This window comes from Caretta caretta, chromosome 5 (assembly GCF_965140235.1).
Source record: "Caretta caretta isolate rCarCar2 chromosome 5, rCarCar1.hap1, whole genome shotgun sequence".
Taxonomy (NCBI): domain Eukaryota; kingdom Metazoa; phylum Chordata; order Testudines; family Cheloniidae; genus Caretta; species Caretta caretta.
Window position 1 is genome coordinate 47078747 of NC_134210.1, and position 27974 is coordinate 47106720.

The 27974-nt window shown below is 44.1% G+C and overlaps 1 protein-coding gene across 6 annotated transcripts in view; it reads right to left on the bottom strand.

Annotated features, from left to right (window-relative positions):
* PDE8B (phosphodiesterase 8B) overlaps positions 1-27270 on the bottom strand; it is a 160158-nt gene extending 132888 nt beyond the window's left edge. For 2 of the 6 annotated variants that reach the window (XM_075128518.1, XM_048849530.2), the window contains exon 1: positions 26316-26689. In XM_075128518.1, the coding sequence (XP_074984619.1) occupies positions 26316-26651 (336 nt within the window). In that variant the 5' untranslated portion in view covers positions 26652-26689. Of the gene's footprint in view, positions 1-16935; positions 17049-26315; positions 26690-27188 lie in introns of those variants that run through there. The other 4 variants (XM_075128519.1, XM_048849531.2, XM_048849532.2 and 1 more) reach the window with 3 other exon arrangements.
* Between the last annotated feature and the right edge of the window lie 704 nt (positions 27271-27974).

A 27974-nucleotide genomic window follows, 5' to 3' on the forward strand; every position in this document is an offset into this window, starting at 1 on the left:
GCAATAATCTGTGTTAGCAAGAAAAAATGGATGAAGATGGAAGACCTTGTTTTACTCTTATGGATGTACATGCTGGCATGTGTGCCACAAAGAAATGGATGGATTAATGCTCCTCCAAATTCTGTGGATACACAGTGGTCTCTTCTACTGTCCATACATGCATATATTTCCCCACTGTCTTTGGAAGAAAGAATGAGTATGTACGGAGAACAGACTCTTGTTAGGTGGTTTCGATGGCAATGGACATTCTACTTCTAATTTAAAACATGAGCACAGAATAACACCTACACTTCACTTATTACAGTGAGACAGAAATACACTTGAGCAGTTTTAGTAAGTTCTGAATCAGACCCCTATAAATAAGCACCAGAGACACAGTGGTTTAAAAAGATTTTGTTATATGTCAACTTCAAGGCTATCTCATCAGCCATGGTTCTGCAGGGTTACGGTGGGTGAAAGCTAGCTCAGGCATAGATCCCTCAAAACTTTTGGCTCCTTCAAAATAGTATGCCACCAAGACAGACACTTCTTCCCAGCTACCTCTCCACCCAACTATTCCTCCACCCCTTCTTAGCCTAGCACCAACCTTTTCCCTGGCCCCACTCTCCATCCCCACCCAACAGACTCTTCTTTCATGATTCCTCAGCCTAGACTAGACTCAGACTTTCCTTCCACCAAGACCGTGCAAAGAGGGATTTCAAATGGAACTGGGTTCAGGCCTGTACAGGGCTTTTTTTTTTTTTAAACAAAAAACAAAAAAACTACTTGCTCTTTTCTTCCATCGTGGGGCCCTAGAGGTAACGGAGTGCTAAACTGTACTTTACTGTTCAGACACTAGATGGCACTGTGCGTAATATACCTTATTTAAACTAAGCTCCACCATACCTGGCAAAGCATTAAAGGATCTTATGATGAACACATCTGGTGTGTACCTCACCAATAAGGAAGCTCTTTTGACAATCTATATCTGGTACAGGAATATGATATAGCCTCAGAAATAAAACTAATGACAGAGGAGAACAGAAACAGAAGGAAAACAGCAACAAAGCTTGTCAACTGAAGGAACAAAGCAACAAAGGCTGCAGGATCTCATCAACATGCCACTCTTCAATGCCCCAGAGAACTTCAGCTTTGACAAACCTTCAGAATGGACAGACTGGAAACAATATGTTGCAAGATTTCATATTGCTACCAAGCTGCACAGGGAAACTGGAGAAATATGGGTATCTTCTTTAAATTCTGTGACTTTACTGAAGACAGTCACAAAGATGACTATAAAAAGATTCTGGCTATGTTTGATGCATACTTTATACCTCAAAGAAATGTGGTTTGTGAAAGAGCATGTTTTCACCAGAGAATTCAAGAACCCAGGGAAAACGTCGAATGTTTTATAAGAGTTCTGCATACATCATCTGAAAACCATGATTTTGGGACTGCAAAACATGAAATATCAGAGATGGGCTTGTTATTGGATTAACAGATTAAAAACCTTTCTCAGCAGCTATAACTGACAACAGACTTAACCTGAGCCACAGCTATACAGAAAGCAAAGCAGTCTGAACTGGTCAAACACCAGAACAAAAGGAAGGAGCAACTTGAAAACCCTGAAACTAGTTTAGAAGCTACAAACAGACATTTTCCAACAGTAATTATCATAAAACTCCTGAGGCATGAAGAGAGAATTCCCAGGCTAAGGGACAAATTCCAGCCTACGTGCATAAAATGTGGAAAAAGTCATATCCTAAGAGATAATGCATGGCCAGAAGAGTTGCACACACTAATAAATGTGTGAAATATGGACATTTTGCAGCTGGAGAGTGAGCCTGCCTGGAGAGTGAAACTGAATATTCATGGTAAGACTAATGCCTTTAAAATTAACTCAGGAGTTGAGGTCACAATCATCTCAGGAGGGATTTACAAGCACCTTCAACCCCTCCCAGAGCTGAAGTCACCTCACCGAGCTCCGACTAGCCCTGGAGGTACGAACCAGCAAGTTCACCATAGTAACAACTTACAAAGACAAATCCTTTGCATTCAGAGTGCATGCGATCAAAGAATCAAAGACCAACAACTTTCTGAACTGCAATGCGACAGCCATGATGGACCTGATGGGAAAGGGGGAAGAACTCAATGGAGGATTGATGATATTGGATTTTTGAAAGAGGATCCAATACAAATCAACTTGAGACAACGTTGAACCATACAGTGTAGAGACACCCCTACCAGAGAGACCTTGGAAGAGAGTACCTGCAGATTTATGTGAATTCAGAGGACATCATTACCTGGTCGTAGTGGACAGTTTTTCCAGGTATAAAGAAATAATATACTTGAAAGAAATAACATCACTGTGTTATTGAGAAAATGAAGTGCTCTTTTACTCATTTTGGTATTTCAGAACAACTAGTGACAGACAATGGGCCACAGTTCACTGAATTTAAGTCATTCTGAATGAAATATGATTTTGAACGTATTACTAGCAGTCCACATTATGCACAAGTGAATGGAAAGGCTGAGAGAGCTGTACAGAAAGTACAAGAAAATCCTACACTAGGAAGATCCATTCCTTGTTTTTCTGAGTTACAGATCTCTACCAGGTTTCAGAGTAGCAGCCGTGCTTCATCGGATGCATTGAGCTGTAGCTCACGAAAGCTTATGCACAAATAAATTTGTTAGTCTCTAAGGTGCCACAACTCCTCCTGTTCTTTTTGCAGATCACTACCAGTCGCAGCTACTGGATATAGTGCAGCAAAAATCATGATGGGAAGACAACTCAGAACTACTCTTCCAACTCTGGAAAAGTATCTATTTCCAAAGTGGCCAGACATGAAGAGAGAAACCAAATCAAATAAAAAGGCAAAAAGAGCCTACAAATACTTTACAACAGACATCACTCAGAGAGCTGCCAGGTTGAGAATGTGGTGACCATGTCTGTCTCAAACTGGATGGAGGAAAAAAGATGAATTCCAGCTGTCAAAAAGAAAAGGACTTCAGAGCCCACATTATATGTAATTGAGACGGACTATGGAGAGTTCAACCGAAACTGTCGACATCTACAGTTTGTTCCTCCAGAAAGACCAATGAGTAGAGAAAACTCTACAGATGGTGGATGCAGAACAAGACAACGACTCAAAGATTCCAAATCAAACACAGCCAGTCATTTCAACTAATGCGAACTGTAAATTGGATTAATGATGAACTTCTTCCACTTTAGTGACTGAGTATGCCAACATGAACACTCAAAGGAACATGTGGAGGCAATTGCTCACTAGATAGAACTTGCAGAATAGTTGGAAAAGGGTCACACATTTGGAAAAAGAAAAGGAGGACTTGTGGCACCTTTAGAGACTAACGAATTTATTTGAGCATAAGCTTTTGTGAGCTACAGCTGAATGCATCCGATGAAGTGAGCTGTAGCTCACGAAAGCTTATGCTCAAATAAATTAGTTAGTCTCTAAGGTGCCACAAGTACTCCTTTTCTTTTTGCGAATACAGACTAACACGGCTGCTACTCTGAAACCTGACAATTGGAAAAGATATACAATCTGTCATCAGATGTAGAAGGACGTGTGGTGCGATATTTTGCATCATCTCTTGAATCTTTTGCTGTACTTAGGTGAGAGGGGTTTAACTTGAGAAGTTCAGACGAGAAATTAGGCAGTCTTTGTAATGATAATTGTTTGGGTTTACTTGAATTGTTTACAAGGTAAAATAGCATATTGAGATTATGTGGAAGCTACTAAGGCTAGTACTGCAAGATGACATACTTATCACATTGAATTCAAAATGTATTTATCGGTAGGATCACAAGAAAAATACAGCAGACTATTTTTGACAAGGTTAGGAAAGCTAAATACTTCTCTATTACATTTGATGGCACTCCAGACATCTTCTGAATGGAACAAATATCTCAGGTGTTAAGGTATGTTGAGGTTTCGAAAGGCAGAGCAAAGGTTGTTGAGAGCTTAGTATATTTCATTGATATCCACCCTAAAATAGAGGCGGGTATTACAGAGGTTATTTTAGAGAAGCTGAAAAAAAGATAGTTTAGATACGGCTGATTTCCACAGACAAAGCTATGACAGAGCTAACACGGCTGCAGCATAAAAAGGTGTTCAAAATCCGACTCAGCAGGTAAAATCAATACATGTCTTTCATCCTATGTGCTGCCCACTCATGGTATATTGTTGGAGGAGCTACTGCAATTATTGCTCCACAAATTCTATTTTTTGGAATTGTTCAAATATCGTATACCCTGTTTTCCTGCTTCAACTAGTAATTGGGGTGTGTTGAAAAAGCATATTAATGTTACATAAAAAATGCCAAAGCACAACAAGATGGTCAGCAACAGTAGAGGCAATCCATCCGCTATGAAATCACGTACAGGGTGGTTTTCATACTTTAGACGAGATAAAGGTTTCACATGCCAGAACTTAAGCTAGAAGCGGATAGCTTGCAAACAAATATTTCAGAGATTTCATTTCTTGTTTTGGCCAAGATGTGGTATAATACCTTATCAAAAATGAATGTTGTGAGCAAAAAATTGCTGAATCCGGATCTTGACAAATAACTTGCAGTTTACTTGGTGGTCTTCCAGTCACTTTTTTGGAATTATGGCCTCTGGGTTTGTTGCATGTAAGGAAGTTGCTGCTTCACAGGCTGAAACATTAGGTGTATCCATGCACTTCAAAGAGAAACAATCTCAAAGGAGGAAACCAATGTCAGGCACACTTGCAAAGGATGAAAGGCCATCAGATCTCAAAAGGTTTTTGAATGTGAGGTTTTCAAGTCCATTTTAGACTCAATACTAATACAATTAGATGATAGGAGTGCAAGCGTGATGGACACAGAGAAAGGTTTGCTTTTTGTAACATGCAGGAAACTGAAATGTCGAGGCACATTTGAAACTTAGCAAGCAGCTACCTTGAGGATTTAAACTCAGTTTTGAGAATGAGACTGAGCTTTTCACCAGTTTTTACAAGTGAATCTTTAAGGCTGACTTGGAAACAAAGGCACCCAGTGATCTCCTTAGCTACATTCATAAAAAGTCTTTAGATGGGAGTTTCCCTAACATAGAAACCACACTGTATTTTTGCTGTCTTCCTTTAATCAGGTCTGCTAATGAAAGGAGTTTCAGCAAGCTAAAATTAATCAAGACCTATCTAAGAACGCCCCTTGGGCAGCAAAAGGTTAAGTGCTTTGGCAGTTATTTCTATAGAGAACTCAGAAGCAAGGCCAATGAGATTGCTTTAGAGAAGGCCATGAAGGCCCCTTTGTAAAAGTACTTAGTGGTGATTCCAGGGTTTTTTGCAGTGGGGAGGAGGGGTACCTGGATTTGAGTCTTTGAATAGGGCTCGAAACACCCTTGGCTTGGCAATGCCTTCCACCCAGGCACTTTTCTCCAATTCTGCTCAGGCCACCCTGGACCAACTAGTGTAATAGAATCATAGAACTGGAAGGGACCTCAAGAGGTCTTCTAGTCGAGTCCCCTGCACTCAAGGCAGGACTAAGTATTATCTAGATCATCCCTAACAGGTGTTTGTCTAACCTGCTCTTAAAAATCTCCAATGATGGAGATTCCACAACGTCCATAGGCAATTTATGCCAGTGCTTAACTACCCTGGCAATTAGGAAGTTTATCCTAATGTCCAACCAAAAGCACCATCTGTGCGTGGCACTAGATAGTTGTCTGGGCGAGTTACAGCATTTAGCTTACAGTAGTCCACGCAAAAATGAACCAGAACTACTGGAGATGCCCATGCACAGCCAGAGGGGCAGATTACCTCCATCTGTAGCATATCCTGGATCTCCCGTTCTATAGCAGTTTTGGCTTGTGGAGACACCCGGTATTGCTGGACTTTAATTGGGTGAGCATTACCTGTGTCAATGGAGTGGTATGTCTGTTCAGTCAGCCCTGGGGTGGCTGAGAACGTTGGCGCGTAGCTAGTGCACAGCTCCTTGATCTGCTGTCGCTGCATACGCCCAAGGGTCATGGAGAGGTTCACCTCTTCCACGCCACCATCACTTTTCCCTGTGTATTAGACACCTTCAGTGTATTAGACACTCAGCGTCGTCTCCTCCCTGGGCTGTAAACTGACAAACCTTTAATTCTCTGGAATAAAGGGGCTTTAGAGAATTAATATGGTACACCTTAGGCTTTCGGTTGGAGGTGGGGAATGCTATAATTCACAGCTCCCAGGCGCTCCTGGACCATGAATGGCCCTTCCCATGATGCTTCCATTTCATGGGCCTGGAGCACCTTTAAGACCATGACCTGGTCCCCTACTTTGAAGGAATGCTCTCTGGCATGTTTATCATACCAGGCTTTTTGCTCTTTTTGAGCATCCCTAGGTTTTCTTTAGCAAGGGCTAAAGAGGTTTGGAGGGTGTTTTGTAGGTTGGTTACAAAGTCCAGAATGTTAGTTCCTGGAGAAGGTGTAAACCCCTCCCAATGCTGCTTCACCAACTGTAATGGCTCCTTAACCTCACAGCCATACACAAGTTCAAATGGTGAAAACCCTAAACTGGGATGTGGTACAGCTCTGTAGGCAAAGAGCAACTGCTGCAACACTAGGTCCCAATCATTGGGAGTGCTCATTTATGAATTTATGTATCACGGCCCCCAAAGTTCCATTAAATTTCTCCACCAGGCCATTTGTTTGATGATGGTAAGGAGTGGCAACCAAGTGATTCACCCCATGAGTTTCCCCAAAGATTTTCCATAGTTCCTCCCAAGAAATTAGTTCCTGAATCTGTGAGGATGTCAGAGGGCCAACCTACCCTGGCAAAAATGTCTGTTAGTGCCTGGCACACACTTTTAGCCCTGGTGTTGCTTAGAGCTACGGCTTCCAGCCATCGGGTGGCAAAATCCATGAAAGTCAGTATGTACTTTTTTCCTCTGGGTGTCTTTCGGAAAAGGACCCAGAATATCCACAGCTACTCGCTGAAATGGAACTTCAATGATGGAGAGTAGCTGGAGAGGGGTTTTGACCTGGTCTTGGGGTTTTCCCACTTTTTGGCATACCTCACAAGACCGGACATAGGTAGAAACATTCTTGCCCATTCCCTCCCAGTGGAATGACCTCCCCAAACGGTCTTTGGTCCTGTTCACCCCAGCATGGCCACTAGGAATGATCATGGGCTAAGCTCAAGAGCTTTACCTGGTACTTAGTTGGAACTACCAACTGTCTCTGAGGATGCCAGTCTTCCTGGTGTCCACCAGAAAGAGTTTCCTTGTATAAAAGTTCTCTTTCTACAACAAACCTGGATTGATTAGAAGAGCTGAGAGGCAGTGGGTTGCTCCGTGCTGCCATCCAAGCTCTCTGGAGGCTTTCATCTGCTTTCTGTTTGGTCTGGAACTGTTCCCTTGATACTGGAGACATCAGTTCCTCATTGGATTGTGGACCTAGGTTTGGTGCCTCTGGAAGCGATGTAGGGGATGGGGCTGTTTCCGTTGACTGTGAACTGCTCTCCGCTTGGTGCACTATGTTGGGGTTCAGGCTCCGGCAGAGCCTCAGAAGTAATTTGAAATTGCTTTAAAACCAAATCCTTGAACTTATTATAGTCAGAAGCCTCATCAATAGGCATCTTATTGAATATGTCCAGAGCTCTTCCAGTCAATTTTGTGATCAATGTGATCATCTTGCGAGCTTCAGGAATTTTATGGAGAGTGCACAGTCTCTCAAAGGTGAGAAAATATTCAGCAATAGTCGCTCCCATTTGTGGATTGTTGGGGAAGGATTGTTAGGGTTATCCAGTAGATTCCGCTCAGCCGTTACCTTCTCCAACTCCCGTTCATGCTTCCTCTCTTTTTTCTTCTCCTCCATTTCTTTTTCCCTTGCCTCCATAGCTCTCCTGTGGGCAGCCTCTTGGTTTTTTTCTGCCTCTATAGCTCTTCTCTGGGCAGCCTCTTGGTTTTTTTCTGCCTCTTTCACTGCCTCCATAGCTCTCCTGTGGGTAGCCTCTTGGTTGTTTCTGCCTTGGGCTCTGACATGTTTGCCTCTCTGTTTTTAACTAACTTTACACCAGAGAGTTAGAAATAGAACAAACAAAAACTTGGCTTGTCAAAAAAAAAATAGGTTGTGCTGTACCCTGATACCTATGTTCTCTGATAGTGATTGTCAGCCTACAGGAAAATCCTTTAAAAAAAAAACTAACACCTTTGTCTCCAGGCAAATAGACAGAAAAACCCTAAGTTGCTCTTAGCTAAAACAAAAAAACTCTTCTGAAAAACTTGTGAATTTCCCTGCAGGAGGTTAACTACCCTGCCTTTAGGTAGAGAAAATTCCAGCTCACAAAAGACAAATCCGTTCTGTTATGCTTGTTGCTTTGTCCCCTTTTATAAAACCCTTTAAAATCTTTTAAAATTCTTCTGTGCTTCTGGTGCAAAAAAAAAATCTCAAAATGATTTCAGATTAATCCCACCGCTCTGCCACCATGTCAAGGTTCCTTCCCCACTCTGAACTCTAGGGTACAGATGTGGGGACCTGCATGAAAGACCCCCTAAGCTTATTCTTACCAGCTTAGGTTAAATGCTGCCACCCCCAAAGTGTTACACAAAGAACAGGGGAAGTGCCCACTTGGAAACATCTCCCCCCAAAAATACTCCCCCAAGCACTACACCCCCTTTCCTGGGGAAGGCTTGATAAAAATCCTCACCAATTTGCATAGGTTAACACAGACCCAAACCCTTGGATCTTAAGAACAATGAAAAAGCAATTAGGTTCTTAAAATAGAATTTTAATAAAAGAAAAAGTAAAAGAATCACCTCTGTAAAAATTAGGATGGTAAATACCTTACAGGGTAATCAGATTCAAAACATAGAGAATCCCTCTAGGCAAAACCTTAAGTTACAAAAAGACACAAAACAGGAATATACATCTCATTCAGCACAACTTATTTTATCAGCCATTTAAACAAAACAGAATCTAACGCATATCTAACTAGATTGCTTACTAACTCTTTACAGCAGTTCTGACCTGCATTCCTGCTCTGGTCCAGGCAAAAGCATCACACAGACAGAGAAAACCCTCTGCCCCCCACCCCCTTTCCAGCTTTGAAAGTATCTTGTCTCCTCATTGGTCATTTTGGTCAGGTGCCAGCAAGGTTATCTTAGCTTCTTAACCCTTTACAGGTGAAAGGGTTTTTCCTCTGGCCAGGAGGGATTTAAAGGTATTCACCCTTCCCTTTATATTTATGACAGGGGAGCCAGGGGAGGCAGCAGGAGCAAAGGCATATGTGGGGGGGGGGGGGGTGAGCCTGGGAGTGGATTCCATGGCCTTGCAGTTGGAGCCCAGAGCCCTGCAAACAGGGGACAGAGCCCACCATCGTGCAGCCAGAGCCCAAAGCCCCATGGTCAGCACCTGGGGCTGGAGGAGGCAGCAGGGGCCAGGGGCAATGGTGGGAGTGGTGAGCCTGGGGCCAGAGCCTGAAGCCCCACAACCAGAGGCTGCTGCCTGCCACCCCAGGGCTGAAGCTGGAAGCCTGATCCCCATCACCGCATAGACCAGCCTGGCTGCGCCTCTGCCTAGGGGCCAGACATGACGGCCACTTCCAGGAGCAGCGTGGAGCCAGGGCAGGCATGGAGCCCACCTTAACCCTGCTGCACGACTGACCGGGAGCTGCCTGAGGTAAGCGCTGCTCAGCAGGTGCCCCCAACCGGAACCCTCTGCCTGCCCCAGGTTGGAACCCCTTCCTGCACCCTACCTCCCTCCCAGACCCCGCACCTCCACCAGCATCCGAAACCACTGACCCAGGTTGGAACCCCCTCCTGCACCCAAAGTCCCTTCCAGAGCCCACACCCCAAAAACCTCCTCCCACACCCCAACCCCCTGCCCCACCCTGGAGCCCCCTCCCACACCCTGAACCCCTCATTTCTGGCTCCACCCTGGAGTCCACACCCTCAGCTGGAGCCCTCACCCCCTCACGCATCCCAACTTCCTGTCCCAGCCCAGTGAAAATGAGTGAGGGTGGGGGAGAGTGAGCAACGGAGGGAGGGGGGCTAGAGTGAGTGGGGGTGGGGCTTCAGAGAAGGGGCAGGGTCTCGGGGAAGGGGCAGAGCAGGGGGCAAGGCAAGGGTGTACGGTTTTGTGCAATTAGAAAGTTGGCAACTCTATGCCCTAGATCAGGGATGGGCAAACTATGGCCCGCAAGCCGCTTCCGGCCCATCAGACATTTTTATCTGGCCCTCAAGCTCCTGCTGGGATGCATGGTCAGGGGCTTGCCCTGCTCTGCCCAGTGCTCCCCAGCCCCCTACTCTCAATTCCCTTGATGAGCACCATCTTCTGGCATGCAGAACCACACTGCACAGGCACGACTTCACCGCACCGTTTCTGGGATCAGAACCCGGCTCCTATGAGGCAGCCCCCCACGTGGCAACGCACCCAATCCCCTCCCGGTCTCCTACGGCCCCATCCTTGAGAACCTTGAAAATGCCCAGGGGCTGCACCCATCCCAGCTAGGGTGCCTTTGCCCGTGGCAGTGCCTGGTACAGTCGCCTTGGTGTCACTGCCAGCAGGGCCTCTAGGAGTCCCCAGTACCACCCCATGCCACACCCCATGAGTCCCCTCTCCTCCCACCTTGGTATCATCCCTTATAGAGCCCTCCGTACTACACCCCATAGAGTGCCCTTCCCCCACTGGGCATTCATGGCCCACCATACAATTTCCATAACCAGATGCAGCCCTCAGGCCAAAAAGTTTGCCCATCCCTGACCTAGATAAAGTTCCTTCCAGCTATGAGACGTGAGGCAGGAGTCTTGTGGTGAAAAAGGTTCTATGCTGTTGTTTGGTAAAATGCAGATTGATCTGTTCCCCTTCGCTGCCAAAGAATGGCCACTTGATCGGTCATTGCCAGTCAACTTTGGCACCTGGCTAGTGGCATCAGTTTGTCTTTTGTCTTTGAAAAACAGGTTTACTCCCTCTCCACACTTGTCTGGCAAACACATTTCAGTCATAATTTCAGCATATGTTCATATCTTTACATATAATGTTGCTACACACATTTCATTGTGATATTACTGACCAGTGAGTTACTAGTTTTCAAATGGTACCTCACAAGACATATTCTGCCAGCAATGCCCTCTGCCATGTACATTGGCCAAACCGGACAGTCTCTATGTAAAAGAATAAATGGACACAAATCAGACATCAGGAATGGTAACATACAAAAGCCAGCAGGAGAACATCTCAGTCTCCCTGAACACTCAATAACAGATTTAAAAGTAGCCATACTTTTAGAACAAAAAAACTTCAAAAAACTTCAAAAAAACTTCAAAAAAAAGAACAAAAAAACTTCAAAAACAGACTTCAAAGAGAAACTATTGAGCTATAATTCATTTGCAAACTTAACACCATCAATTTGGGCTTGAATAGGACTGGGAGTGGCTGGCTCACTACAAAAGGAATTTTCCCTCTCTTGGAATTTTCCCTCTTTCCCGCCTCATCAGTTAATTGGGAGTGGACAACATCCACCCTGACTAAATTGGCCTTCAACATTGGTTCTTCACTTGTAAGGTAACTCCCTTCTCTTCACGTGCCAATATATATATTTATGCCTGTATCTGTAATTTTCACTCCATGCATCTGAAGAAGTGGGTTTTTTACCCACGAAAGTTTATACCCAAATAAATCCATTAGTCTTTAAGGTGCCACTGGATTCCTCATTGTTTTTGTGGATACAGACTAACACAGCTACCGCTCTGATACTTTGTACAAAGATTATTACAATGGTGTGTAAAGTGTGACTACAGAGGTACATTCAGTAATTCCAGAGGTAATTCGGTAATTCCAGAGGTGACTACAGAGGTAATTCCTGGAAAGGGTTCATGGCTGGAGATACCAAACAGAGACAGGAGTTTCCTTCCTGCCTGGACTTAAGTGCCCAAATCTCTTTGAAGGGCAGGGCTTAGGCCACACTTCCCTCCTCCGTATTTCCTATTGGTTAGTTTAGGCAGCTCCCCACTCAGCCTGCTGGCTTCTGTGGATTCCATTCTTAGGCACCTACCTCCCCCTGGGCTCCTATTTCAGGGTTGTGAATTCCTCTGGGCAACAGGGCACCTAAAAGTTAGGCATGGCAACAATGAGGTTGCTACGCCTAACTCCCTCTGTGGATCTAGCCCTTGGTGCCTAGACAGCGTTGTGATATGCCCTTTAGAAATGCACTTAACAGTAATTATTATAAAATAAAGTTGCAATAGAATGAAGATGATTAACACTTGCGTTCAAATGGCTTCCCTTTGTATAGCAATCCCAGACAGAGAGGCTCCTACATCAACAAAGAGAAGGGGAAAAGTTTCCTACATAATTTCCAACTGGCTGAGCTAACAACAGGGTAAGAAGATTCAAAATGATCTTTTTGAAACCAAGGGCTTGAGTCTACATTCACTTACATGATTTTTACACTGGTATAACTGCAATGATTTCAGTGGACCCACTCCAGGCTTAAACTAGTGTGAGAGGAGAATCAGGTCTGAAAAAACAAGTTACAAACAAATTGTAGTTGAACAGGAATGAATTACACTGATGTATGCACACTGGCTGAGAGCACAGTTTGTCCTAAGAAATACATAAGCCTGTCATGAATGAGTAGGAGTAAGGTATGCTATTTTTGCTGTCCCTGAGGGAAAAAAAACATTAACACTTTTTCAGTGCAGAGCCAAGTGACTGACTAAAATCACCGCAATTTTTAAGTTTTTGGAGTCAAATGCTGGCTTCTGTACATATTTTGGGCTGTGACCTGGGTAGATCCATGAAGGCCAGAGACAGGAAATAATGGCTCCGAACAGACCACAAACTAGCTGTAGAGCAGCTCAATGGTGGGAACTGGAGTATAGTGGATCTGATATCCCCTCCTCCAGCCTGCCTGACACACACAAATACTCTACACACTCAGGCGCAGGGATCTAACACAGAATTCTGCACTGTGCAGCGCAGATGGGATGCTCCTCCTGGAATCCTGTACTTTTCCACCCATGCTGTGGAATCAGGCTGGTTCCAGTGTCATCAGGATGCTTTGTGCCCCCAGGAGAGGGGGGAAGCACTTGCCCCTCAGTGGCCATGAACCCACGGAATTAGTTTTGGAAAGTCATGGAATGCATCAATTTATTACAATTTCATTAAAAATGGATTCTGTGTGTTTAAAGAGCTAAGTAATTTAATATTTAAGAGCTCTGCACTGAGGCACTATTAATGAGCACAGTCATCATTAAACTGAAATGGTTTTTGGAAACAGTTGAAGCTCTGCCTTTCCTGCATTCAGAATATAAAATACTTGGCAGTGAGTGGGTGGGCAGATATGTACTGATGTATTTTGAATGATTCTCCAAAATAACTCCCTATTCACAGGGATGTAAATGAAGGTGGGAGTCTAAAGAAATAGTACAACTCTAGTACATTGTGTTCTGTTGTACTGATCATGTGGGTGAGAAAAAGGTCTATAGATATTTGTGTGCTAAAGGCTGGATCAGTGAATAGGCCAGATAAATAACAGTTGAACTGCAAGGAGAAAATGCTTGTACACCTTGGACTAATAGCTCTATCCTGCAAAAAACAGTTATGGCTTTACAGGCTACCTAGACTCCAGAAGGCTGTGCAGCACATCAGCCTATTCAGGAGAAATGATATCCTGCTCTACAGAGCTCCCTTCCTCCCACCACAAATATTTAAAAAAAAAATACCCAAACTTTACATGTCCAGAGTAACAGAATATTTTAAGGTGTGGTGATAGTTCATGTAAATGAGCACCTCATTTTGCACAGCCCATTACCCCAATGAGAGGCCCTAAGAGGAGAGAGGGATGGATCTTCAGCAGCCTGTGGACTGTAAACAAAACCAAAACCCCCTCACTCCCATAACCCTAACATGATGGTGATAGTGTCCAGGCTCCATCTCTTGAGATGTGTAAGACCAGCATACCCCATCACTATACCAGATGGCCTCCCTCAGCTGCAAGATACTTCAGTCATAACCTCCTGTACACACCTAGCCTTCTGGTGGCAAGTAGTAGCAGGCAGTTCAAGAGAAACAGCATTTGCAGTAGATTTGTGAGAGGCAACAGGGGGAAGGAAATCTTTCATGATTCCCAAGACTAAGCTTCATAACAGATGAGTCAGCCTGATAAACTTTATATTCAAAGTCCTATTAAATAACTATCAGATGTAATAATCACATATAAGGCCCTTCATTTTCAGTTTTTATTCTGTTTAAAGTTTCCCAGGAATTGATCAGTATTTATTACAAAAGTTTAAAAATGAGTGAAAAATCAGTGAAAAAAAATTAACTTTACAAGTTTCTCAGTAAATATCACTCCCGTCTCCTGTTTTCATTTTTTAAAAACTTTTTAAAAAACCACGTTCTGAAACAGAGTCAGATACAGTTTTTCATTTCTCACCCATTTTAGCATGAGAAGTAGTTCACTAATTTATATTTGCTTTGAAAGCTGATATCTATCTCTGCTATCTGCAAAACTGGTAATGTATACGTGGTGGGCATGGAATTGCCAACAGTATGCACACCAGCAATCAAGGCATTCCAGTACTTCTGACCCGGTTCCCTGCTCGGGAAGGAGAGATGGTGGCCCAGGTTACCGAGCCACGATCTCTCCTTTTGGAGCAGGAAGTTGGGTGTCAAGGTTCCTCCCCCACTCTGAACGCTAGGGTACAGATGTGGGGACCTGCATGAAAAACCTCCTAAGCTTATCTTTACCAGCTTAGGTCAAAACTTCCCCAAGGTACAAAATATTCCACCCGTCGTCCTTGGATTGGCCGCTACCACCACCAAACTAATACTGGTTACTGGGGAAGAGCTGTTTGGACGCGTCTTTCCCCCCCAAAATACTTCCCAAAACCTTGCACCCCACTTCCTGGACAAGGTTTGGTAAAAAGCCTCACCAATTTGCCTAGGTGACTACAGACCCAGACCCTTGGATCTTAAGAACAATGAACAATCCTCCCAACACTTGCACCCCCCCTTTCCTGGGAAATGTTGGATAAAAAACCTCACCAATTTGAATAGGTGACCACAGACCCAAACCCTTGGATCTGAGAACAATGAAAAAGCATTCAGTTTCTTACAAGAAGACTTTTAATAAAAATAGAAGTAAATAGAAATAAAGAAATCTCCCCTGTAAAATCAGATGGTAGATATCTTACAGGGTAATTAGATTCAAAAACATAGAGAACCCCTCTAGGCAAAACCTTAAGTTACAATAAAGATACACAGACAGAAATAGTTATTCTATTCAGCACAATTCTTTTCTCAGCCATTTAAAGAAATCATAATCTAACACATACCTAGCTAGATTACTTACTAAAAGTTCTAAGACTCCATTCCTGGTCTATCCCCGGCAGAAACCCAGCATATAGACAGACACACAGACCCTTTGTTTCTCTCCCTCCTCCCAGCTTTTGAAACTATCTTGTCTCCTCATTGGTCATTTTGGTCAGGTGCCAGCGAGGTTACCTTTAGCTTCTTAACCCTTTACAGGTGAGAGGAGCTTTCCCCTGGCCAGGAGGGATTTCAAAGGGGTTTACCCTTCCCTTTATATTTATGACATTGGGTCTTGGACGTTTCCAGCACTTCCAAAGTTCAGGTGAAAATCAGAAAAAAATGAACAATAGCTTTTGTAAAAACTGAACATGACAGGGCCTTAATTACAGGCAGTCACTATCAGTCTGTGGCACATTTGAACTAGTCACCTTGAGATGGAAAACTAAAAATCCCCTTAATAAATCACCCAACTTTAGTTACCTCTATGCATAAAGATGATGTTTCCACCAGAGGTCAATTGAAGCTGTTATTAGATTGCAAAATCAATGAGTTATTGGGGGTAGCAAGGCGACTACTAAACTGGCTGAATGGAAGACAGCAGTATACCAGAGGGTCAAACACTTAGGTATGTTTACATGTCCAGCTGGGGGTGTGATTCCTAGACCAAGGAGACATACTCCTGCTAGCTCTCTTCAAGCCAGCGTGCTAAAAATAGAGCATAGGGATGGCAGCGCAAGTGGCAGGAGGAGCTAGCTTGTGTATGCGCACTATTGTGGCTACATTGTATTTTTAGCACATTAGCTGGATAACAGCTAGTATGAGTATGTCACTTCAAGATGGGAAGCACACCCTCCAGATCAAAGTGTAAATATAGCCCTAGTTTTCATCATTACAAAGTCATTCCCCTTCCCACAAAAGTGTTTTTTCAATACACATTAAACTGGACTTCAGATCTTCGCACATTTAATTATAATGTATCTATTTTAACATCCAATAAGGTTGTTATAGGATTTTTTAAAATTATAATTCTGCTATTCTAGTCTTATTTTATTTTTTAAAGTCCAGAAAATATTACTTTTAGTCACCATGACAACACTTCAGAAAAAGAGTTAATTCTGCTGCACTCTGAAACACTTCACATACTATTTCCTAGCAACCACACCGGTACAGAGGGGTAAAAAGACCTTTAATCTAATCTTCCCTAAAAATGATTTAGGAAAAATTACATACATATTAAAGAGAAATCCAATAAAATCATATAGGTTTAACATGTTCCAGAAGTATTTTGTTATGAGAAAACCGTAACAAAGAAAACAGGGCTAGATTTGACTGGTTGAAGTGAAGATATTGACTCCAGAGGTCTTTGGATCAGGCTTTTTCACAATGTTTCTCTAAGCCCTTCTTACAAGTTACCTCCATTGTCTCCCTCCCCACTTCTTTCACATATTGTTCTTAGCCTCTTTCTTGCAGACAGAAAAGCGAACCAGATGCTTACCACTTTCACCACAAGCAATACTGTTATATCAAATGCAATACAGTACAGTAAACCAAAAAGGCATTGTTAAAAAAAAGGTTTTTCAATTTTATATTCAGAAACTACAAAACTGAACATGTAGATTATTTCATTTTTTAGACCTCAGAATCAATCCCAAGCTCCAGTTGACAATGCTTACCTGTTAATAAGCCTTCTACATGCTAATCTATCATTATGTGACTACTGCGATGCTTCTCCTTTCGTCTCCAACTGACAGGCAGTACAGCCAGTCATGGTTTAAGAATAAGAATATCTATTTCTGCATTCTTAGTACATAATTTTGTGACTGATGAAACTCAGCTAGTATTCCCATTGGGAGAAATAATGGTTCTTCATTTTTCAGATATGCAAGGTTCAAACTGCAGCAGAACTGCACAGCATGGCATACTACAGAGAGAACATGCAAAAAGACTGCACTCTCTGCTTGCCATGGAGCAATATTTAATCTATCAGCTGAGACCCAATCTGTACACCCTGCACTCTTCCCCTAACAGCTCCCAGAGCTGAAACTTGAACTTCAAGGGACCAGGAGGAAAGGTCTTTGTTTAATTTCCCTCATAAAAATTCTAGGCTATTGGGGAGAGAAGCCACTTCTGCCTTGACAGTACCAAAAACTAAAGCCAGTCTAAAACGCAGTAGATAGTGGCTGAAGTAAAATATCTATCCAGATATCTAACATAGTCCATGGCAGCTAGTCATCCCTTTTGAACCCTTCTTAGATGTTTAGGTGCTACGAGACAGAAAGTTGTGTAGGAGAAGCAGAAGAAGAACAGAATCCCTTCCATCATTTAGATTAGTCTGAGGCTACTACTATCATGGTGACCTTTCACACTGTTCTTGTGATACTGTGAAGTAGGCACACCAGAGAAAACGCATGCCAAAGAAATCTGTCCTGGGGATGGCAGAAACATCCACAAATGCTGCTCCTGGGCCTGGATAGTTACTGCTATCTACTTAGGTCAACAAGTTAATGTCTAGAGCAACCCAGGAGTCTGTGATCATGTAGACTATTTCTGGAAACACGGTATGTCCTTTGAGAAGAGCAGATACTACTTAAGTCTGTCTGCCAGGATGTTTTGTTTTCTTGTTAAGTGTCTGATTTGAATTTTCTTGAGATACTGTTTCATCCAGGCCATAACAGGGCTTCTAGCCACAGACTTCCCTGTCTAGTGTTGCTTCTCACAGTAACTACAGTATTTTTTGGAATTCACCTATACCACATGAAGTCTGGCATACGAGAGCAAAATCTGTGCAGAGCCTTCCTTATTGTACTCATTTATAGAAGGTGGTTACAGATTTGAAGCCTTGGCTATTTGGTGTCCCCTACATGCTTAGAATTTTCCAGGCCAAGCCTGATAATAGAGCAGCTCTAAGAAGATTGCTATCCTATGTCCCTCAGGCTCAGGATTGTAACACTCCTTGTGTTACCATCATTTTTCAGTTTATTCCAAGAACGTTGCTGATACCTTTGCTATCCAAGGGCACACTCAAGAGGACTGTCAGGCCATTACAGACCATACTTAGTGGCGAAACCATGATTCCCATGATGTAATGCGACATGAAGAAGGAGGTTGCTTCTACAAATGGCTGTCTTGAGTGACTCAGATTTCACCTTCAAGGAGGCTTTCCCCCTGTGTCTGCCCTCTCTGTGCTATGAGAACTCTAGCTGCATACAGTGAGTGGAATAGCAGCCATCAGAACAGCAGTATAATGAAAAAGAAAAGAAACTTTTCTAAGAGCTCTACTATCAATCTCTTTGTTCAAATTGTCTCAGGCAAGATGTTGCTTTATGGAGTTGAATATTTCTCTAGGTGCAAGGCAGTGCTCCACGTTAGACCCCGTTAGAATGTCTCAGAAGCAAAGAATACCACATCCATTTGGAAGGACCATGAAGGAAGAGGAAGCCTGAAGAACTGCACCTCCCCATGGGCTTGTGGACTTAACACCTCTCTCAGTGCTCAGGTTTCTCAAGGCTCTCCAAAACCCTCTCCTCCTCAGATTCATGTTTTTCATTCATTCCTTTTTCTTTGTGAACAGGAAAGGCAGACCATAGGACACTAAGAAGCTCAGTGGAAATCAACTTCCTCAGCAGAGTTAACATAGTTACTGGTCTGATAAAACAGGAGGGTATGGTCCCTGTATTTCTTTCCCTTTCTGGGCCATGTTTCAAATGAGCTGTTTTCATAAAAGTAAATCTAGGATTTTAACAAAGAATTTGAAGACTCCATCAAGAACTGCTTCTGCTGTGATTGTCATCCAGGAAGCAAAGAAAAACCTGGAGTAAAGTTCACAACAAAGACAAATGGCAAGAGAAAAGAAACCCTACTGGCTCTCCTTTCTGTCAAATAGAAAAGAAAGGAGGACCAAGGCATCAGTAGAAAACTAATGGACGGTAGAACCTTTTAAAGTTCGATCCTTAGGCCAGCAAGGTTAGGTTTAAAATTAACTGAATTTAAAATCTGCAAAATTAATAGATTTAATCACTTGATACTTTAAAAATACGGAATTTCTAAACTAACATTTTAAGTAAATACATTGCTATAACATCTGCAATTTGTAAATGTATTTTTAACTTCTTTACAATTAAGTCCTAATTAGCAAATATAGATAAACAGTTCTTTTACAAGTATGGTTATACTCTCTCAGATATCTAATAGACATGAGTTTCTGACAAAAATAATTTTTAAACTTCTACTTTTGTTATTTTCTTCAGCTTACTTAAAGAATTGTTTTAATGAATGTTTGAACAAGAGTTTTCACTGGGCAGTTTTTTGCATTATCTTTTCTACAGAATTTTTTTAACAATATTACCATCTTTTAGTAAAAGTGTCATCTTCCTGATGAGGTGTAAAATAGAAGACCTGACCACTTCTTGTAACTGAAGCTTCCATAGCACTTTGCATAAGAATCGAATTGTTAACTCAAGGCCAACTTTTCTCTCGATCTGATATTCTTTACTTCTATGATATTTTTTATTAAAGTGTTGTGGAATGTTGCTGTACACAACCCAGAACTGTCTGCATTTGAGTGATAGGTGAAGTGATCCCTTCTTTGTCCTATGTACAGGAAGTTGGTGTCATTATTTAATATTTGTAAAATGTTTGGATATCCTCAAATGAAAGATTTGCTATAGATTTGCAAAGTATTATTACCAATATGAATATATATGTCAAGCAGAAGCTTCACTTAAGCAATGAGAATTTTGAAATGTAACACTAATCTTTAAGGGAAAGAATGCATGCTTACTTAGGCCATGTCTACACTATAAACTTTGGTGACTAAAGTTACATCAGCATAAAGCCCCCACAATTGGTATATCGCTCATGCCCCTAACTGTTGTCTCGTTGTGTGGATGCTGTGTGTACTCCCTAGGAGTGCTTGTGATGGTACACAGTGTGGTGCACCAAGGGCGAGTATCCCTTTGGTGTGCAACTCATCCTCATCCAGTGCACTGTTTTCTGGCAAATTTTGGCAATGCGTGGTGAGGCAGAAACAAGTCATGCAGGATGATGGGAAGCCAGCGGTCAAGTTCCAATCGTGCAACTTTCTCCATCCCCATATACCATTCAAATCGCATTATTTTCACACCTTTTTTAAAAAAAATCCCTACATGGCACTTTTCACTGTCTGCCGTCTCTGACAAAAGCATGGAGCCTACACAGCTATGTCATGTGCATTGCAAATACAGGACAAACTGTCCTCCAGTATTTGCCCAGCTGCAGGAAGAACCGCAGCAACAGGGGACATGACAATTTTGTAGAGGACAGAAAGCTGTGGGACATAGTGAAAACCAATTCAAGACTGTTGGGGGCATTCACAGAGCTGCTTCAGATGGTGGAGCACTGCTTCTGGGCCTGAGAAATGAGCACTGACTTGTAGGATTGCATCGTAATGCATGTTTGGGATGATAAGCAGTGGCTGCAGAACTTTTGGATATGAAAGGCCACATTTCTGGATCTGTGTGCCAAGCTCGCACCAAATCGCCAGCACAGGGACACCAGAATGAGAGCTGCACTGACAGTTGAGAAGCAAGTGATCACACTGTGGAAGCTTTTAATGCTGGATTGCTACCAGACAGTAGGAAATCATTTTGGAGTTGGAAATCCAGAGTAGGGGCCATTGTCATGCAAGGGTGTAGGGCCATTAATAATCTTCTGCTGTGTAGGACTGCGATTCTGGTAACATACCAGATGTAATGGATGGATTTGAAGCAGTGGGGTCCCCAAACTGCAGATGGCCCTGTTTTGCCAACAACCCACCTTGCCAGAGAATACACCAACAGAAAGAGCTACATCTCTCTGGATATGCAAGCACTGGTGGACTACCAGGGAAAAGTTTCATCTATGTCAATATCGATTTGATCAGAGAGGGTGCATGATGCTTGCATCTTTAAGAACACAGGACTGTTCAGAAAGCTGCAAGCAGGGACTTTCTTTTCTGACCAGCGGATCACCACTGGCAATGCTGAAATACTAACAGTGATCCTGGGGGACCCAGTCTACCTCTAGCTACCCTGGCTTATGAAGCAGTGCACCAGCCACCTCAACAGCACCAAGGAAAGATTCAACTAATGTCTCAGCAGGTGCAACATGACAGCTGAATGTGGTTTTGGGAGGTCCAAGAGACTCACTAGATTGGATCTCAGTGAGAAAAATATCCCAAAGCTTAGATTTGCCTGTTGTGTCCTGCTTATCTGTGAGGCAAAAGGGGAAAAATTGCTGCTGGGGTGGAGGTGGAACAGCTGTCTGCTGAGTTTCAACAATCAAACACAAGGGCTATTAAAAGAGCTCAACAAAGAGCTATATGGGAGAGGCAGGCCTTGAAAGAGCACTTTGACAGTCAGCCACAGTAATATGGTGTGGTGGATTGTGTTCTACCTGGCTATGCAGTTTTGGGTGCTGTTAGGAATTCTGTGGTGCCTAGTATACATTTATGAACATAACACTATCTGTTAATGCACCTATTAATTTTGCAGTGCTTGCCGTACATTTATAATTATTAAACTGTGTTTGTTGCTGATTCTATGAGTTCTGACGCCCTGAACAATAACAAGTAGTGAGTGTTTTTTAATTAGTGCTAGACATTCTGCAGCATATGTTGTGAAGTAATAAAGAGAAATTATTTTCCAAAAAATAGATTTTCATTGCGTATCAAAACCAGTGCAAAAAAACAAAACCAAACTCAATGTGCAATTAAAAAGCAAATACAATTAAAACTTCCACAATAAATTAAGGGAACAGATTCTAACAAGGGGAAAGAACAGTCATGTTCATTTCAGTTAATTTTGGCTACACATAAAGCAACAAGTCTCTCAAGGGCAGGGCATGTGAAGCTGTGGTTGTCCTCAATGTCCCCTGGGATGGAGTTGGAGGATTAGGGATGCGGCCCCTAGCATCACATGGAAAGTTGGGGGGTGTCAGAAAGTGCTAAAATGGAGTTCTCTATTGACTGCAAAAGGAGGCGAGCCTATGATTGTTGAACCTGTAGGTCAACAAGACTCTTCAGCCATTTTTGTTTGCTGCCAGAGAAGCCCCATTATGCCCTGATGCATCTCCCTCTCTGACTCCTCGGCCTGTCTCTTGTCCGCTCTTTGCTTCTTCATCCTGTCTGAAATATTCACCCTCCAGGCCTTCTGTTCACAGTCCAATGCAATGCTGGCTTGCAGGATCTCAAAGAACCTCTTCCTGAGTCCTCTTTTTTCCCCTCCTTATCTGGCCAAAGTGCTCAGTGGGTGTGGAGGGGGAAGAGCTAAAACACACCAAAGTATCCTTCCTTGTATATATAGTCAGAATCAGAAAGCAAAAGTTTCAGAACTCCCTTCCCTAGCTCCCCTAAAGTGTGACACATGCTTATTGACATTTCAGCTTTTGGAGAGCCTGTGCATACCGCCACTCACAGCTCCAGCCATGGTGACAACAGCCCAGCAAGGTCATGGGTTGCACTGAGGAGGGAATTGTTGGGTTTCATGAAACAATAAAATTTCAGCCCTTATTTCCATGTGTATCACTGTAGGGCAATGGCCCTGAGCATTGGCACTATTTTTCACAGGTGGTGGTGATTTTGGCTGATACCCTCACTCTGAGGGTAACAAAGGCACAGAGTATAGCCCATGTTGGCATCCTGAAGCCACATGGGCCCATAGGCACCTGTTTACTGCAATGGTGCCTGCTGAAGAAATCGCAGACTGATGTGTCTTACTGCAAAGGAAGAAATAAGGCTGTCATCTCAAGAAACTTTTGGGAGAGGATTGCAGTGTATCTCCATGAAAGTTTCATTGAGATCTCTCAGGATGATTCAAGGGAGATCCCGGTGTACATAAACAAACTGCTTTGCGTGGCCCCACCTAATTGTACAGGGGAATGAAAAGCAGATGACAACAATACCTCTGTTTGTTGTACCGCTACTTCTAGTTCGAGCAAATTAATGAAAATTCATTACCTGTGTCCTGCTACACTGGGGTCATGCACCACCCATACATTTAAACATGGTAGTGAAAAATGAATTCACACACTTACCTGAGATTCCTGCCCATGGTTGGCATAAGTACCCTGAATGACTAACAGACTTGAATGCTTGAGGGTGATGAAGACTAGAACATTTTGTTAAAAAGTAAGTGGGGAAATGTATTTTTATAACCATTGTCTCACTCATAATGAGCCACAGATTATTTGGACTTAAATCAAGTTTATGCATGACATTTTAAACAATAACCATCAGTCTTTGTTACCTTTTGTTTGAATTACTTTGAGTTGAAAACATACTGTGGGTAAACTTCTCTTTTAATGTCAGTTGTATATTGTGATGATGCAATTACATTGATCAACTTGAAAGTGTTTTATAAACAACCTGATATGCAAATGATCCACACTGAAGTGTGGCCACCTTAGGCAAGCAATGCATTAACCAGGAGCTGCAATATACAACTGTTTAGGACAGAATGTAAAGACAGAGGAAACAGCAATGGAAAGGTAGGTAGAACTACATAGTACATAGTTATCCAAACTGGAATTTGATGAAGACATCAGGATTAACCTGCCTACTAATGCTATATATAAATGAATCTATTTTCTTTTCCTAAAGATAACAACTCAGACCACAATGGAAATGCTGCATTCCTGATAATATATTGAACCAAGAGTTATAATAGTTAAAACAATGGGCAGTTGAATGTAAACAGACCATTTGCCAAAATTCTGAATATTTTTTCTTTGTTTTACCTGCATCTACCAACACAGAACTACAGTATCATGCTTTTAATTTTTCTCTGTAACCAGGTCGGAATTGAACAGTGTTTTGTATGGGTAATAATTCTGTAATATCCAACCTCACTTTAGTCACAGAATGTAAAATATGTACAAGTGTGGGCATTATTTCTCTGGCATACTTTTATAGAATATAGTGACAAAAGTTAAAGGGAAATTTAAATTTGGCCCAAAATTTAAATGCTGTAAAAACAAGATTTTATAAAATCTAAAAATAACAGAAATATTCTCACTTTTTAAACATTTCAATGAAAACAGTTCTTTTCAAGGAAATGAACATTCATCTGCAGTGTCTGAATCCAAACATTGCAGAACCAAGAACCTAAAAGTCAAACTGACTTCATTGATTTTCATTGTTTATGCTGAGAGAAATGTAAAAAACTAGCAGAACATAAGTTATGAAAAATAAATTGCATTTTTAAAATACATGTTTTTGTAATAGCCAAAGGTGTTATTGGTAACATAGGTAAAGGAATGTATTTGTTTATAACATATGTTTTTTAATCAATATTGTCCCTTTAAAGAGACACCAATTTGAAACCAAGACACCTTTTTGAGCGAGAGAGTTAAAAGCAGTATGGAGAATTGTATCCGTCCCAAGTTTTGTAGATTTTACAATCACATTTTCTTATCCTTTAAAATGCTTTTCTCCCATGTTGCTGTGTGAAACACCCATACAAACAACGGGGGACACTGACTAACTAGCTATTGCCCCAATTCTGCTCCCACTGAAGTCAATAACAAACACCCATTCATTCTAAGGGTGCAGGATCAGCCCCTCTGTGATGGAAACAATTAAACTAAATATACACAGAATGCTATGAAATGTATACAGCAAGCAAATATACCATGGGAAATTATTTTCCCTGTAATCTCTTTCACTTCTATGAAGCTTATGTGTTTCAAGTGAAAAGATTCCAGACAGAAGTGTGATTTTTTAAGTTCATGGTGTCTCTTTAATTTCTAAGTTATGTGTACTGCCACACCATTACAGCATGAGAAGGTAACTAAAATTAAACTGCACCACTATTTTGACTGTGTCCAGTCTCCAAATAAATTTGTTAGTCTCAAAGGTGCCACAAGTCCTCCTAACCTTTTGAGTGTGATGACACCATGAACTAGTAATTCCTACAGACCTTTCATGGCTATGAAGAGAAAATGCCAGGCCACTTGAATATTAGTTAATCAAAGACTATTCCTAAAAGCCAACCCAAACAAAATACAAAAGGAAAAAAACCCAAGCAAAACCACATTATATAATAAGCCTCATAACTACTACATCTAAGTTGTAACACTCCACATGCAGATTGCTGCAATGCATACCTTAACCACTGATGGCTGGAATCCAGCCACAGACTTCCAGCGAATGACTCCTACAGACTAAAGCCATCTGTTGAACCACTTCACCAACTACTACTAGCCGTACTATAGCCATGTCTGCCAAAATGTACTTACTTATGCATTCATGTCTATTTGGGTGATTTGTTTTTCTATTTGGAGTGGACTGCCTAGGTGCTGGAACTAAGGGTGCTGCCGCACCCCCTAGCCTGATGTGGTTTCCATTATATAGAGGGTTTACAGTTTGGTTCAATGGCTCTCAGCACCCTCACTATAGAAATTGTTCCAGTACCCTGGTTGAATGTTAAAACTGAGTATTAGTCCTAGTAAAATAAGTCAGCCGAGGGATGGGGGAAACATGCCTTTAGAATGAGAATCCTCGCTGTGACTCTGCCTGGCTTTATTACATCTCGCCCCGCGCCCTACACACCCACCCACCCACCGGTATGCAGCCAGAAGCTTTTGGAGGGATCGCAAGGTTGACATACACCCATCGCCCTCTGGAAAGCTACTGCCCGCACACGCGGCCCACGTGCATCCGGGGCGCGTGCCGCTTCTCCCCGCTGCGCTCCATGTGCCGAGAAAACCGAGCTCCCGGGGTCCCCAGCCCGCGCCCGCCTTCGGCCAGCGCCTCTGCGCCGACTCGGTGCCCGGCCGGCGGGGTTGGGATCCTCTGCTGCTGGCGCGAGGCCGAGGCCACCAAGGCAACGGCGCCCGGCGGCTGCACCCTCCCGGGCGCATCTCTCCGCAGCGCCGGGCGGCGCTTCCTCGGCTCGCCGGAGCGGGGCAGCTCTACCAGCCAAGCCCCGGCGCGGCCGGCCGCCCCCTGCGGGCCAAGGGGAGGAGGGGGCAGACCCCACTCGGCCCCCGGCCAGCGAGCGCGCCGCGCCCGGCACCTGGGCCCGCCCCCCGCCTTTACCTTGACACTGGCGTGGCTGGTCTGGGTCTCCGCCTCGGTGCTGCTGCAGCAGCGGCGCGCCCCAGCCCGGCCGGCGGCCGCGGGGGTGGCGGGCTCCCTGCGCTGCTGGCGGCGCGGGCCGGGGCCGGGGCCGGGGCCGGGCGGCGGCGGGCGGCTCTGGTAGGCGAGCACCGAGGGGATGGAGTCGGCCGCGTCGGTCCTGACGAAGAGGCCGTGCAGGGTGGCGGCGGTGCCCTGCGAGAGGGCGGCGGTCTGGTGGGGGGAGGTGGACTCGTCCGAGTCCCGGCAGTAGATCACGCCGCTCTGCGAGACGTGGATGCTGGGCGCGCAGCCCATCCCGCTCCCCCCGCCGGCCGCCCGGCCGGCCCCGAGCCACCGGCGCGGCGCGCTCCGCACCCAGCCCAGCCGCAGCCCGCTCGGCCCCGGGCGGCTAGGGGGCCGCCGCCGCCGCCCCTGTGCCGCTGTGCCTCGGGCACCGCCCGCCGCCGAGCCGCCGCTCGCTGCCTGTGGCGCTCGCCGTGCCGCTCCCTCCCATTTATCTCCTCGCTCGCCCGCCGCTGCCTCCCCGGCCCCCTCCTGCGGGGCTCGCGGCGGCCCCTCTTCTCCGCACAGCCACAGGGGAGCGAGGCGGCCGCTCCCCCCGGCGGGGCATCTCGCCCCCCCGCCCAGCTGTTCGCCGCTACCAGGAGCCCGCCGGCCGCCGCTCCCGCGCCGCGAGCCTGGGGTCACTTGTGGCGGCGGCCGGAGGTGCCTGTCTAGCTCCCCGGCGCGCCCCTCCCGCCCCGTTAATCGAAACCGGGCTCTGATTCAATCCGGTGTCTCCCAATTTCCCCCATGCACCGGCCCAGAGCCTGCATCCACGGGTCAGGCTACCTCTTCCACTGCAGATTAGCACCCAGTGCACCACAATACAGAAAGCCCGGCTTTGCGGCGTCTCTTGCTCAGCTTTCTTGTGCTCTTTGATTTCAGTTTCACCTTCCAACCCCCCACCCCAGATCCCCCTGGAGTCTCTTCCTAACCCTTTCTCTGCAGCTGTGACAGCCCCCTTGCCCCTGGGCTCTGCTCCCCAGCCCGCACTACCGAGAGGACTTTAATGAGCCCAAATGCTCGATGCTTCTGTTGAACTCCTGCTCCCTGCTGCTGCCCAGCCACTGCATCCTGGTGGTGATGCAAAACAAGAAGGCGTTGTCTCCTTGGCAGATCTCCCTCCCCACTTTTTGTATTCTTTCTTTCCCCACCTCCGCTCTTACTACACCTGCTGCTACTGGTGCCCTTGGCAGCATTAGTGCGCTGGGACTGTCCTCAGAGCAGCTGCAAATAAGATAGTAGGGAGCGGGAATGTACGTTAGACCTGTCTGTCCCTCTTCAGCATCAGTTTATTAACACTGTTTGTATAGTTTCGCTGGACTAGATAACAGGCAAAAAGCACCTCAGTCAGGACAGAGAGCAATTTGTTTGCTAGGACTGTTATGTATATAAACCTTTTCACCCCTCTGTAGCAGATTTGTTCTAAAATGGACCAAGGGAAAGTCCTATTTTAGAGAATCAGATTTTGTAGTACTGGTCAGAATATTCATAATAAGATTAAAGTAGTTTGCAAGATTCAAAATGGACCCATTTCTCATTAAAAATATTATTCAAATCATTTTGGTAAGCAAA